We start from the raw sequence: 13,808 nt of genomic DNA on the forward strand, positions 1-13,808 counted from the left end.
CCAGTGATTACAAGCGGTACCACTGGATTACAGCCTCTGAAAAGCGGTACACGTTATGACTATGCATCTCTGGTGAGTAGGTTGTATTTTGTTAAAATTTTAATGTTTTTGTCATGTTATTAGACATATTAATATATATGTAAAATGCCTCTCTCTGTGTAATGCCATGCGTTGTTATATTGCTTTTTTTGTATTGTAATGATGGTTTCTATAATTGCAACGTAATAGTGGTGTATTAAGATTAGGGCGGGTAAGTCCCCACTGAAGGCCCAGGTACCAAATGGCCCAGGTACCAAATGCCACTGCAAATTTCGCTATGCTTTCTTTTTCCGCATTGTTCCAAATAATGTGTACCAGACTTGGGCACTGGTAAAGTTAATGACACATTATTCCTGGAACTGGGTTGGAGACTGTTCAACAGTTCATGGAGAAAACAAACGCTGGACAGTCCAGCGTTTGTTTTCTCCATGATGGAATTATGATTGTTCTTTCAAATATCACTCAAAGATCACTTCTATGACTGACTCCTGGTAATTTCTCATAGTAAGTTTTTAACATTTATTTACTGACCAATCTTTTCCTTTCATATCATTTCAATACACAAGGGTGTGTCATCATATTACATCACATCGCATATTAGTGCCAAGCCAACCCTACAACACCCTGAGTTTAAACCGTGCTGATGCTGAATATCAACAGCACGATAAGGTTACTGGTAATTTTCTCAGAAAAGAGATGCCCGACCTTTTTTTCTACGATCCGACCTGATTGAGGGCCGTGAGCCAAAAATAAAAGTTGCATTGTACCCGAAGATTATATTAAAATTTGCTGTGGTTTATGATTTTATATGTAAAGAACAGTAAAGAATGACTGTTTAATCTGCTTAACTAATGCAGGTTTATTTTCAAAGTTCTACTTCAGTGAAGCTAACAAGTAAATACAATGAGAAACGATCCAATTTATTATGCGATAAGTTGTTCCAAACGTACAAATGTAAAATGGATTGCAGTAAGAATCTATTGAACAATTTATTGGGACTGGACTAATGCAGATACACACACAATTCAACAAACTCATTAATTAGACACAAATACTGTTTTGATCTTTTTGCTGCTAAAGCAATTAAATTTAGGGTTTACATCTACAGTATTTGTTATTATACAGACAATTAATTGTCACTATCACAAGTCCCAGTTCATGTCATGCAAATCTCCACAAATAGCAAGCGATCTTCTCGTTAGTGTGCATGTTAAGACCATCTGTTTTTGTCTGTTGTGTGCAGGTATTGAAAAGCTCGAGCTGTCAATGGAAGGTGAGGAGCGACTGCAGCGGTGCAGGCAGGTATATGAGGAAGCAAACCGAGGCCTATGACCGTGTGAGGAAAGGGAGCAGAGGCTCATGCTGCTCAAAGCCTGGAAGAATTTTGAGCAAAACTTCGGCACCTCGGCTGACAAGGACAGAGTGAAGAAGCTCATGCCCAAGCAGGTGAAGAAGAGGAGGAAGCTTACGGCAGAGGACGGGGTGAGTAGGAGAAAACACAGTTTGTGGTGTTTCATCTCATAGTCCAGATTATGTCGTTTTAACATCACAGATATTAATATCACAATAAATAAAAACCGTTATTTTTGTAACAGTAAAAGCTTTTTAGATTGAATTAAACAAAATAAAAAATGGTGCATGCTGACCATTTTATTTATATATGTCCAATTTCAACGTTGAACGCACATAATGTGAACTTTGATCTCTAAATCTGTTCGATTTGTTCTCCAGGTGGACACTGGATGGGAAGAATATTACGACTACATCTTCCTGGAGGATGCTGCTAATCAGCCAAACCTCAAACTGCTGTCCATGGCCAAGATGTGGAAGAAGCAGCAACAGAAATTAAACTTATATATATTTTAGAGTAGTCGGTGTGCAGCTTTATAGCAGTATAGATTTACTGTTCTCTAAAAAAATAACATAAAAAAAAAATAAAAAAGTTATAATTATTATAAAATTATTATTTTGCTTGATTTTCTTCTCCCATTCATATACTTCTGGTCACGTGTTCTGCCGCTCCTCTCTCTGATTGGCTAATCCGTCAAATCGGGAGATTTCTTTGAGGGAAAAGTCAGGGCGGGAAAATTAGAAAAGTATTGAGTGGAAAAAGCCAAAGAAAGAAATAAAGAAAAGCATTGAGTGTTTTGTGTGAATTTATTTTGTTAAATTGATCGTTTTCTAGTCATTTCTGGAGTCATGGCGTCCACCTCGACAGGGAAACAGAGAATACCGTTAGAGAAGAAGGTAAGATGGACAGGCTCGTGCACGAGAGCTAAGCGTGTGTAGCTGACTAGGGTGGCTAAACATTCTAGCTATTTTTATTTATTATTAAAATAACTATACATTTAAAGGTACTATGAAATAATATATGCTTTTATTTGGGTTTAATTTGTATGTAGGTATATATAGTTACACCCTGGCAAATTATTTATGAATTTGTAACTACCATAGAAATGCTAAATCCGAGGTGCCCAAAACTTTTATATGAAAAATCAAACTTGATTGCGGTCTGTGGGGTAAAGATAAATTATTGAAAAATTAAAATGAAATAGACATTACTTTGATGATTAAATAATATCTAAAAATAAATATATAGCAGACATGACCCTCATCTGCTTATCTAATGCAATATTTGTAGACACTAAAGTTCAGTTTCTAATACAATAATACAGATATTCAGTGACCAATTTTTTTTTTAATCCAAATGCCATTTCAAATCACACTTTCTATACTTTATATGACACAGCAGGTCAAATCAATGGTCACCATGTACCAGCTTTGGCGAGGGGGTCATCTCTGATCTAAGTATAGGCAGATCACACCGTCAGTACTTTTGGAGCACCCTTGCTGTTAACAACATTAATTCTCAATCAAACTGGACACAAACATTAAATTTATTTTCCATTTACATTTGGGAATGAAGAAATTACAATTAGTATATTTACTTTATTCAAAAACATTTACAGAATTTATCAGACAGTCTTATCCAGAGCCACTCACAATGAGCTCAATTATACATCTGAGTAGTTTAGGGTTCAGGGCCTTGATAAAGAGCCCAGCAGTGGCAGTGCTCAACGTTCTGAATTCTTAACCACTAAACCATCTCTTAACTACTGAACTGTCTCTTAACTACTGAACTGTCTCTTAACTACTGAACTGTCTCTTAACCACTGAACTGTCTCTTAACTACTAAACTGTCTCTTAACTACTGAACCGTCTCTTAACTACTGAACCGTCTCTTAACTACTAAACCATCTCTTAACTACTGAACCGTCTCTTAACCACTGAACCGTCTCTTAACCACTGAACTGTCTCTTAACCACTGAACTGTCTCTTAACTACTGAACTGTCTCTTAACTACTAAACCGTCTCTTAACTACTGAACCGTCTCTTAACTACTGAACCGTCTCTTAACTACTGAACTGTCTCTTAACCACTGAACTGTCTCTTAACTACTAAACTGTCTCTTAACCACTGAACTGTCTCTTAACTACTAAACTGTCTCTTAACTACTGAACTGTCTCTTAACCACTGAACTGTCTCTTAACCACTGAACTGTCTCTTAACTACTAAACTGTCTCTTAACTACTGAACTGTCTCTTAACCACTGAACTGTCTCTTAACTACTAAACTGTCTCTTAACTACTGAACTGTCTCTTAACCACTGAACTAATTACACTGGTAAATAATGTACAAATGTTGACTTTAAAAAGGGTTTTGGAGACACTGAAATTTTAAGATCCTTCAGCTGATCCTGACATGATTCTTTTCACACATTAATTTTTATGTAATTATTAGAAAGAAAAGTTGTATTAAAAGCTGTGTTAGTTAACAAGAACACTGCCATGTCTTCCTGTACCAGGTGAAGAATAAAGCCCCGGCTGAGGTGCAGATCACAGCTGAGCAGCTGCTACGTGAAGCCAAGGAACGTGAACTTGAGCTTCTTCCCCCTCCACCGAAACAGAAGATCACTGATGAGGAGGAGTTAAATGATTACAAATTACGAAAACGCAAGGTAAGATGACAAAAGCCTGGGTCTTTACTTTATGGGGTTCCTGGTTTACTTCATCTTCCTGTTTCACCACCAATGATCTGATCTACAGGGATTTGAAGAAAATATCAGGAAGAACCGGACTGTCATCAGCAACTGGATCAAGTACGCAGAATGGGAGGAGAATCTGAGGGAACTACAGAGGTATGACACTTTTGGATATCTATTATTAATAATGCTGAGTTGAATGAATTATGGTTCAACTTTCTTTAATGTTTCTGATGTTTTGGTTGAAGAGCTCGGTCTATCTACGAGCGAGCGTTAGACGTGGATCATCGGAATGTCACGCTGTGGCTGAAATATGCCGAGATGGAAATGAAGAACCGTCAGGTCAATCACGCTCGAAACATCTGGGACAGAGCCATAACCATCCTGCCCCGAGTCAACCAGTTCTGGTAATCGTTACACTTCATTTCCTATAGTTTATTTATTGGATCCTTTCTGTTTGATGGTACTGCCCTGATGTTGGCCTGGACATGTTCACAGGTACAAATACACTTACATGGAGGAGATGCTGGGGAACGCAGCAGGCTGCAGGCTGGTGTTTGAGCGCTGGATGGAGTGGATGCCAGAGGAGCAGGCCTGGCACTCGTACATTAACTTTGAGCTTCGCTATAAGGAGGTGGAGAAAGCCCGCTGCATTTATGAAAAATATATCCTTACCAGATTGCTTGTGTTTGGGATGTGAAACAATTATGTGCCTGTTTTTGGAATGAATGTGAGCTTTTTTTTTATGAAACACTACAGAGTTCTTATCAGGATCTCGATCAGATCAAATGTTTTTATTGTTCCTGGTCTTTACAAAATTTGCATTGAAATTGTGGCCTTAGGACCAGTAAAACAATGGAAATTTATGAGTGAATAATTTTGTTCCTTACAAAATTAGTGGGAAAAAATTGCATGTGATTTCAATCCCATCAACAGTTTTGTGGATCTCAATAAATCATATACTACTGTGTTATATGTTACTACTTTTGGTATTGAACTCATATCTAGTTGAGGTCCTCAACTTCTCTGCACTTGTGACAGTCCACCCTGAAGTGAAGAACTGGACCAAATACGCTCACTTCGAGGACAAACACGGTTTCATTGTTAATGCGAGAAAAGTGTATGAGAGAGCCACCGAATTCTTTGTTGAGGAGCAGATCGATGTAGACCTCTATTTGGCTTTTGCTAAATTCGAGGAGAAACAAAAAGAGGTAATTTCCTGCTCAAATCTCCTCAATGCACAAAGTCATTCAGAAAATGTGTTTCAGCTCTGATGATGTTTTAGTTTAGCTCTGATGACTAGTTGAAATCAGTAAAATATTTGAATGCATTTTAATTTGTTAAATCGATTTTCCAACATGACGAGAGTGTATGCTTGTGTGTTTTCAGTATGAGCGTGTTCGGGTGATCTATAAGTACGCACTGGATAGAATCCCCAAACAGCAGGCCCATCAGCTTATCAACAACTACACAGTGTTTGAGAGGAATTTTGGAGACCGGAGAGGAATCGAGGACGTCATCGTCAGCAAAAGGAGATTTCAGTACGAGGAGGAGGTTAAGGTAAGAGATCACACAATATTCTATTAAATCTTTAAACAAATGATAAGGGAGTTTATCAAATACTTATACACATTGCAGATTTGGTTATGTGTACATTATGGTTATGTACCAATGCTAACATTTTACTTCATATGGCTCTAATAAGATTGTTTTAAGTATTTATATTCCTTAGAAATTTACTTGTCAGGATTTTCCCCGCATCCGTTAGATGTCAGCAAGAGCTTCTATTTTTGTGGTAGTTTTCCCCTTATCCTTCGCTCGTTTTTTGTTTCACTGCCGCCGTTCCACATGGTCCTTTCTAAGCTGCTTTCTACAGACTTGTTTAGTATTTTTTGTAAGTCCCCTTTGCCTTCCTGTACCATTTGATTTGTTTTTCTTTTTTTGTAACTTTGCTTAAGGGTTTTTCTTTTCTTCTTGTTTTTTTTTGGCTTCGGCTGTGAGTTGCGTTTCACTCGCGGGATTGCGGTTGTCTATCGAAATACGCTTCCTCTTCTACTATTCTCCTATTTGTGTTCTCCCTGCTTCTTCAATAAATATACCATCTGCACTGCCGTGTGTGTCCTGCTCTCTGCATGTGAATCCTCGGCCCCGCCTGTGGAAGATCTCTGGAATGCAAGACACACATTGCCGATCCCAATTCGAGCCCTGGTCTTAACATTTACTGAATCAGACACAATATACATATGTACACGTTACACACATACATATACACGACTACAGTATTGTATGGTATTTAAAACGAATTCGCCTATTTCTAACCCTGTTCTAAATAAACCCGTTTTAAATACCAAGTGTACGGATACCCATTTGTCTTTTTTCTCTGTGTCTTATTTCAGGCAAATCCACACAATTATGATGCCTGGTTTAATTACCTGCGTCTGTTAGAGGGCAAAGCCGATGCGGACACAGTTCGAGAAGGGTACGAACGAGCCATCGCCAACGTTCCCCCCATTATTGAAAAAAAACACTGGAGGCGTTACATTTACCTGTGGGTTAATTACGCTCTCTACGAGGAGCTGGAAGTCAAGGTGAGTCCTGATACCTGGCACTGAACTACACTGAGGTTTAGTAGAATTTGAATGTAAAATGTGCACATGCTGGTTTTGTTTTCTGACAGGACACTGAAGGAACAAGGCAGGTGTATCAGGCATGTCTGGATCTCATTCCACACAAAAAGGTACATCACACAGTGCTGGATAAAATACTGTTTTTATGAAGACTATAAATAATAAATTTTCATAATGCACAAATAGCAGTAGTACGTTTTAGAGTAATTAAAGACAGCATTATACCAAACAATATGTGCCCTTTCTATCAGTTTTTTATTTAATAGCATTCGACAGTCAGTTTCTATCCTTTAAATGGAAATTTCTGTGTTAAAATGTCTATTTTTGTGTTATTTGTATTAAACCAGCTGTAATTAACATTATCCAAGAATTACAATTTATTTGTTGTTTATAGACGTATTGATTCGTGTTGTTTTAAACTTGTTTATAGTTCACCTTCGCTAAAATCTGGCTGTTGTACGGCAAGTTTGAAATTCGCCAGAAGAACCTGCAGAACGCCAGACGAGGCCTGGTAAATGTCACCATCCTTTAGTATTAAAGGGTTCAGCTTATTAAAACTGCACTCTGATTCCTTGCACACTTTGTAATCACAGGGCACAAGCATTGGGAAATGTCCAAAAAACAAGCTGTTTAAGGGCTACATCGAGCTGGAGCTGCAGCTCAGAGAGTTTGACCGCTGCAGGAAGCTTTATGAGAAGTACCTGGAGTATGGCCCAGAGAACTACAGCACCTGGATCAAGTTTGCAGAGCTCGAGACAATCCTGGGAGAAATAGAAAGGGCGCGGGCCATATATGAGCTGGCCATCAGTCAGCCTCGTCTCGACATGCCAGAGGTATCGCCAACATGTTGCTCGCTCTTTTAAACACTGCTTTAAATTTCACCTACACGTTCCTGTGTTTCTAACCTATTGTTTCTATGGAACTTCTGCAGGTGCTCTGGAAGTCTTATATTGATTTTGAAATCGAGCAGGAGGAGTATGAGAACACGCGTGGTCGTTATAAGAGGCTCTTACAGCGCACACAGCATGTCAAGGTAGGATAATTCTTCTAACATAAAAGCTCTAAACACATCCCAGGGGCACCATTGTTTATCTCCATTATGACACAGAGCTTCATCCACATCATTTAAACATTTTTTCGGAAAATATTTTCTGCCTCTGTGCTGTTTGAGCTCTGAGTTTATTACAATTGGTGAAGTGTGAATTCTGTGAATCCTTTCCTAATTAGAACACAAAATACCTGCACTACAGAGAGCTTATTTTTATATTAAATTAATTGAGCATTTATAGAATTATGCAGAGATCAAATCAGTTCTGACGTAATGATACGAACCATTTCAGTCCAAGTTCATGTCATGCAAAGCTCCACAAAATAGCAAGCGATCTTCTCGTTAGCATGCAGGTTAAGACCATCTGTTTTTGTCTGTCATGTGCAGGTATGGAAAAGTTACGCACAGTTTGAGCTGTCAATGGAAGGTGAGGAGCGACTGCAGCGGTGCAGGCAGGTATATGAGGAAGCAAACCGCAGCCTGTGCACGTGTGAGGAAAACGAGCAGAGGTTCATGCTGTTCAAAGCCTGGATGAATTTTGAGCAGGAGTTCGGCACCTCGGCCGACAAGGACAGAGTGAAGAAGCTCATGCCCAAGCAGGTGAAGAAGAGGAGGAAGCTTACGGCAGAGGACGGGGTGAGTAGGAGGAAACACAGTTTGTGGTGTATCATCTCATAGTCCAGATTATGGAGTTTTAACATCACAGATTTTAATATCACAGTGAATAAACGGTTCATTTTGAAACAGTAAAAGCTTTTTTGATTGAATTAAAAATTAATCCAAAAAAATATTGCATGTTGACCATTTAATTTATATGTGGCCCTTTTCAACGTTGAAGGCACATGTGAACTTTGATTTGATCTCTGACTGTGTATTAATTTGTTCTCCAGACGGACGCTGGATGGGAAGAATATTACGACTACATCTTCCCGGAGGACGCTGCCAATCAACCAAATCTCAAGCTGCTGTCCATGGCCCAGATGTGGAAGAAGCAGCAACAGCAGGACCAGGAACAGGAGAAACAAAAGGCAGAAAAGGATGAATCTACTGAACCCACACAGCCAAGAGACGAGCAGGAGGAAAGCAGAGAAACACAGGAGACTATAGAGAGTGTGCCTGATGATCGGGACGACAGTGACAGCAGCAGTGAGAGTGAAAGTGAAACTTAAAACTAAAACTGTCATTGAGACTTTTCATGGCTTCCCATGGTGGAATATTTACTTCTGGATGTGTCTTTAGTTTTGAAGAAACATCTAATAAAATTCTTCAACACTTTACTGTTTATACAGTTCTCTCTCCCCTTCTCTTTTAAATACATTTTAAACTGTCCATTAATAAGCTTAGATGTTGACACAAGTTCTTGTTGAATTTAGTAGTGTACAGAAACATTATCCACACAAAGAGCTGCATTTTTCTGAGATTGTCCATGAGCTTGGCAGCTAAACCCAGCCATCTAAACTCAGGAGCCACTGAAAAAGACGTGACGTGGCGATGACACTCTTTCTGCGCCACAGAGTCGTCTGCCTTCCCCAAGACTGCAGAGAGACGAAGAAAAAGAAAATGAAATCGCACACATGAGCCTGTCATTTAAAAGCGTTCATTCTCAGGGTCTGGTGTGATTATTAATTTGTTACAGCGAACAAAATCATAGATGTTACTAAAGCTGTTATGGTGCCTTGTAAAAGTTTGGAAACACTTAGTCTTTTATCATTTTTTTGGAACACACACGTTCAATTTGTTTATATGCAACCAACTAGGGCATTGAATGATTGGAAGAAAGTCCAAATTTGACATTTATAGCTCCAACAGAAGATCTTATGTAAGACAGAGAACCGCCTCACCACCACAGTGAAACATGGAGGTGGAAGCTTAATGGTTTGGGGTTGTTTTGGAGCAGGGAAGGGAAAGTATCTAGATAGGAGGCTAAGCAGGCTATTTATTTTATTTAAAATTATCTATACATTTAATAAACAAGAGTTCAATGCCTAATACTATACTACAGCTATTCAGTGACCTCTAATGAGAGACATGAAGTTGTTCTTTATCTTTCAAAAGTTTTTACAAATGGCAAATCTCCCTCCTTTTCCTTTTCTCATATAGACCATTCGTTCCTGTTAGGAAGTGGTGTCTGTTTTTTTGGATCCAAAACCAATAACCTCCTGAATTAGAAAGAAATATGAATTAGCCAAATTTTCCTGTCAAAATCACAATCCTGACAAGTTGTTTTTTTTGTTTTGTTTTTAACATCATGGATGTTTTATTCTGCTGTTTAATCTCCTAGTCAACATGTCCTTGTGGGCCCCACATGGGTTTTATCTGGGATATATGGGCATCACGTGGGGATGGGGTCAGAGTGGGCACTTTGATGGGCTGAATGTGGGCCCCAGTTTAGTCAGGGTTGTGGGCCCCAGTTAGCTTGCCCATTTTGTTTATTCGAGGGCCCTGTTTGGGCCACATTTGGGCTATACTTAGCTATTATTCAATTGATGATAAATTCAGTTGATATGTTTTTTGCATGTTTTATATGATCGAAACAAAAATTTTATATATTAACAATATCATAGTATGACCTTAATCTTAAATAATTTTTTTTTAATTCGGTTGTGCAGCTCACAGCGCCTCCTATTGGCTCCTGTGCTCCCGCCTTCTCATTCTGAAGTAACGGTCATCACTCAATACCACTGATCACCTGACCTGACCTGGAAATGAAGAAATGATCTCTTGTTTTAAATTAATCACATTTTACTGTTTGCTTTCATTTTATGTATACTTCTAAAAGATTTGTGGTAATTAAAGTTACAGGCACAATATAACGAAGGTCAGTGTGGAGATTGTACTGACTTACCTCAGATAAAAACCTATAGAAAACTGAACATTGTTAACGATTAGCAGATTACTAGGAAATTGTCTACTAAAATGTGGAAATAAAGACTTTTCAAACTATTTTCACCCGTGTTTTCTCCATATAGTGTCCTCTCCATATAGTGTCCTCATTTTCACATTTAGCTCCTAAACTCTGGAATAGTCTTCCTGACAGTGTTCGGGGTTCAGATACACTCTCCCAGTTTAAGTGTAGATTAAAAACATATCTTTTTAGCAAAGCCTACACATAACACACATCACACACATCACATCACAACCTTGTGCTCCAGAATATATGATTACATGCACATTATCAACTTGTACTGTTAATATCATGAACAGCAGCTACGCTAATTCTTCTCCACTGCTTCTCTTTCTCTCCCCATCCCGAGGCATCCTGAGGTTTGGCCAGCTCCAGTCACGTCCCACCTCGTGAAGATTATGGACCTATGGATGATCATGGAGAAGTAGATGCCGAGTGTTTAAAGGCCCTGGCATGGAGAAGCTGATGCTGGATCTATGATGATCACAAATTGTTCTGTATTGTTGAAAGATTTATGACCAAACTCTTGATGTCACCCATATGAGGATGGGTTCCCCTTTGAGTCTGGTTCCTCTCAAGGTTTCTTCCTCATATCATCTAAGGGAGTTTTTCCTTGCCACTGTCGCCACGGCTTGCTCATCAGGGACAAACGCACACCATTCACCTTCACTGTTGTTTTCTGTAAAGCTGCTTTGAGACAATGTCTGTTGTGAAAAGCGCTATACAAATAAACTTGACTTGACTCATGATAACAGGAGGGTGAAACAGTAAAAGCACTGTGGAGTCTCTTTCTCTTTGTCTACCTCTATAACATGTGTATATACAATACACAGAGAAAAGCTCTGAGGAGATTGTGACAATGCTTAACATTATTTTAATGTGATTTAGGTAAAATAGGTAAAGGTGATAAAAAAAAAAAAACGTTCATATTTATATAATTTTTAAACATTAATAAAAATATGATACGTTGATTTACGTAAAAAATAATAAACGTCATTTTGTCAGTCACGCACAATGCCCCCCCCACCGAATAATTGTTCTAATCACTGGCTTTTGGCAATGATCAGATATTCATTTAAGGGTCAGGTTCAGGTTTAATTGTTACATTCATAAGTTTTGGATTTCATGACTGGTCCCCCGGCATAAGTTATTACTGTGCGAGGCAGAGGTGGGAACAATTCACTGATGAGATTAAAGGATATGTCTTAATTATATTGATGCATGTTTTTTTAGATGCAGCTGTGAATGGTAGTATTTAAAAAATGTACTAAATTGCCTTTTCTGTCTTCTCTTTCTTTACTGTTTTGTAGGTGTGCAGCTGAGGAATCTGCAGAGATCCACCAGTGAACTGCAGGGCCCAAGTGACAGCCCATCAAAAACCCACATGGGGCCCACATGAAAATGTTGGCTGGGTAGTCACCAATCACAATCAAAACGTCGATTGTAAGTCAAGTCTAAAAACGTATGACTTCTCCGCCAGGCGTCCAGATTACGATATGTTTTTTACCACTTGTCTCATGTCCACACACTCGGTCTGAACCAGATAATAATACAAGTCTGGATACGGTACTTTAGGTAATCGATTAATGTTCTGAGTGAAAAGGTGTTGCCTCAGTGTCTGGTTAGATGCTAACTGCATTTCATTGGCTCTGTACATGTACCTTGCACAATGACAATAACGTTTAATTTGATCTAATCTAATCTAATATGTAATTATTTGAAAGAGTTGAAAAAATTTTTAAAGTTGTATTGATAGCTGTGTTGGTTAACAAGTCTTTCGGTACCAGGTGAAATATGCCGAGATGGAAATGAAGAACCGTCAGGTCAATCACGCTCGAAACATCTGGGACAGAGCCATAACCATCCTGCCCCGAGTCAACCAGTTCTGGTAATCGTTACACTTCATTTCCTATAGTTTATTTATTGGATCCTTTCTGTTTGATGGTACTGACCTGATGTTTGTCTGGACATGTTCACAGGTACAAATACACTTACATGGAGGAGATGCTGGGAAACGCAGCAGGCTGCAGGCAGGTGTTTGAGCGCTGGATGGAGTGGATGCCAGAGGAGCAGGCCTGGCACTCGTACATTAACTTTGAGCTTCGCTATAAGGAGGTGGAGAAAGCCCGCTGCATTTATGAAAAATATATCCTTACCAGAGTGCTCGTGTTTGGGATGTGAAACAATTAAATGGCGGTTTTTTGAATTAGCTATTTATTCTATATGCATTTATTTATTTTTTGTAAAGAAACACTTCAAAGACCTTATCGAGACCTTGAGAGCTTTATACATGATTCTAGATCCTGAGCTGTAAGAACTAGTAGTTGCATCACTGTTCAGGTAGAGTAATTAACAGTCGGCTGATTAGTAATTAGAGCGTAAAAATTTAAAGATTCAGGTCAGTGATACCAAGCAGGAGGTGATCAGATCAAATGCAGAGAAAAACTGAACAAAGTTTACATTTAAATATGACTCGTGAAAATGTGACTGAATGGAAAACAAAACATCAAGCTGCAATCTTTTTTTGTTCTTCAAACATACAAATCAGAGCTAAAATTAATTTAACTATTGATATTGCCCAACCACATGTCTGCTCAAATGTTAAAATTATTGTTCTAGGACAGTCTATGTGAAGTGAAACTTAGTTGTCCATTCTGGGTAAACAATTGTGTAATATCGCCCAGTGACAGGGAGGAATAAATTAATACATTTATTGTAGCAAAGTCATATTAGAATTGAATAAACATTCATATTGTGCCTCACAAAATTAGCTGGATAGAATTTGCATGTGATCTCAATTCCATAAACAGTATTGTAGTTCTCAATAAGTCATATACCACTGTGTTATTTGTTACTACTTTTGGTTTTGGATCTCATATCCAGTTGTGGTCCTTAACTCCTCTGCACTTATAATGGTCCACCCAGACCTGAAGAACTGGATCAAATACGCTCGCTTCGAGGATGCACGCAGCTACATTGCTCACGCGAGAAAAGTGTACGAGAGAGCCACAGAGTTTTTTGGTTTGGAGAATGTTGATGAAAACCTCTACCTGGCTTTTGGTAAATTTGAGGAGAAACAAAAAGAGGTAATTTCGTGCTAAAATCTCTTCACTGTACAAAGTCAGTCTGTAAATGTGTTTCAACTTT

The 13,808-nt window shown here is 38.6% G+C and overlaps 1 protein-coding gene, 1 long non-coding RNA gene and 1 pseudogene across 3 annotated transcripts; all 3 read left to right on the plus strand.

The window, feature by feature from the left end:
- Positions 1-1,303: 1,303 nt before the first annotated feature.
- LOC310738434 (crooked neck-like protein 1 pseudogene) lies at positions 1,304-1,905 on the plus strand (annotated as a pseudogene). The gene is made up of 2 exons (XR_014538209.1): positions 1,304-1,521; positions 1,771-1,905. The product of XR_014538209.1 is annotated as a crooked neck-like protein 1 pseudogene (transcript).
- A 206-nt stretch (positions 1,906-2,111) lies between these two features.
- On the plus strand, positions 2,112-9,033 carry LOC310737808 (crooked neck-like protein 1). The gene is made up of 14 exons (XM_083562498.1): positions 2,112-2,286; positions 3,905-4,057; positions 4,146-4,237; positions 4,330-4,488; positions 4,580-4,746; positions 5,114-5,292; positions 5,471-5,641; positions 6,478-6,669; positions 6,759-6,818; positions 7,139-7,219; positions 7,302-7,541; positions 7,640-7,741; positions 8,144-8,392; positions 8,647-9,033. Exons 1-14 carry the CDS (start codon positions 2,239-2,241, stop codon positions 8,923-8,925), a joined length of 2,172 nt encoding a protein of 723 aa, XP_083418624.1. The 5' UTR covers positions 2,112-2,238; the 3' UTR covers positions 8,926-9,033.
- Positions 9,034-11,933: 2,900 nt separating this feature from the next.
- On the plus strand, positions 11,934-13,292 carry LOC310737857. Its single transcript, XR_014536903.1, has 3 exons — positions 11,934-12,104; positions 12,449-12,549; positions 12,641-13,292. It is a non-coding gene; the product is annotated as an uncharacterized lncRNA (long non-coding RNA).
- Positions 13,293-13,808: the final 516 nt, after the last annotated feature.

Source organism: Silurus aristotelis, assembly GCF_946808225.1.
Source record: "Silurus aristotelis genome assembly, chromosome: 15".
Classification (NCBI taxonomy): Eukaryota; Metazoa; Chordata; class Actinopteri; order Siluriformes; family Siluridae; genus Silurus; species Silurus aristotelis.

Excerpts from the sequence above, each read along its gene's own strand:
- LOC310737808 (XM_083562498.1), top strand. The coding sequence starts at position 2,239 with ATGGCGTCCACCTCGACAGGGAAACAGAGAATACCGTTAGAGAAGAAG. Across the intron at positions 2,287-3,904 it reads GAATACCGTTAGAGAAGAAG|GTGAAGAATAAAGCCCCGGC; the intron begins GTAAGATGGACA and ends TTCCTGTACCAG. Across the intron at positions 4,747-5,113 it reads CCGCTGCATTTATGAAAAAT|TTGTGACAGTCCACCCTGAA; the intron begins ATATCCTTACCA and ends ACTTCTCTGCAC.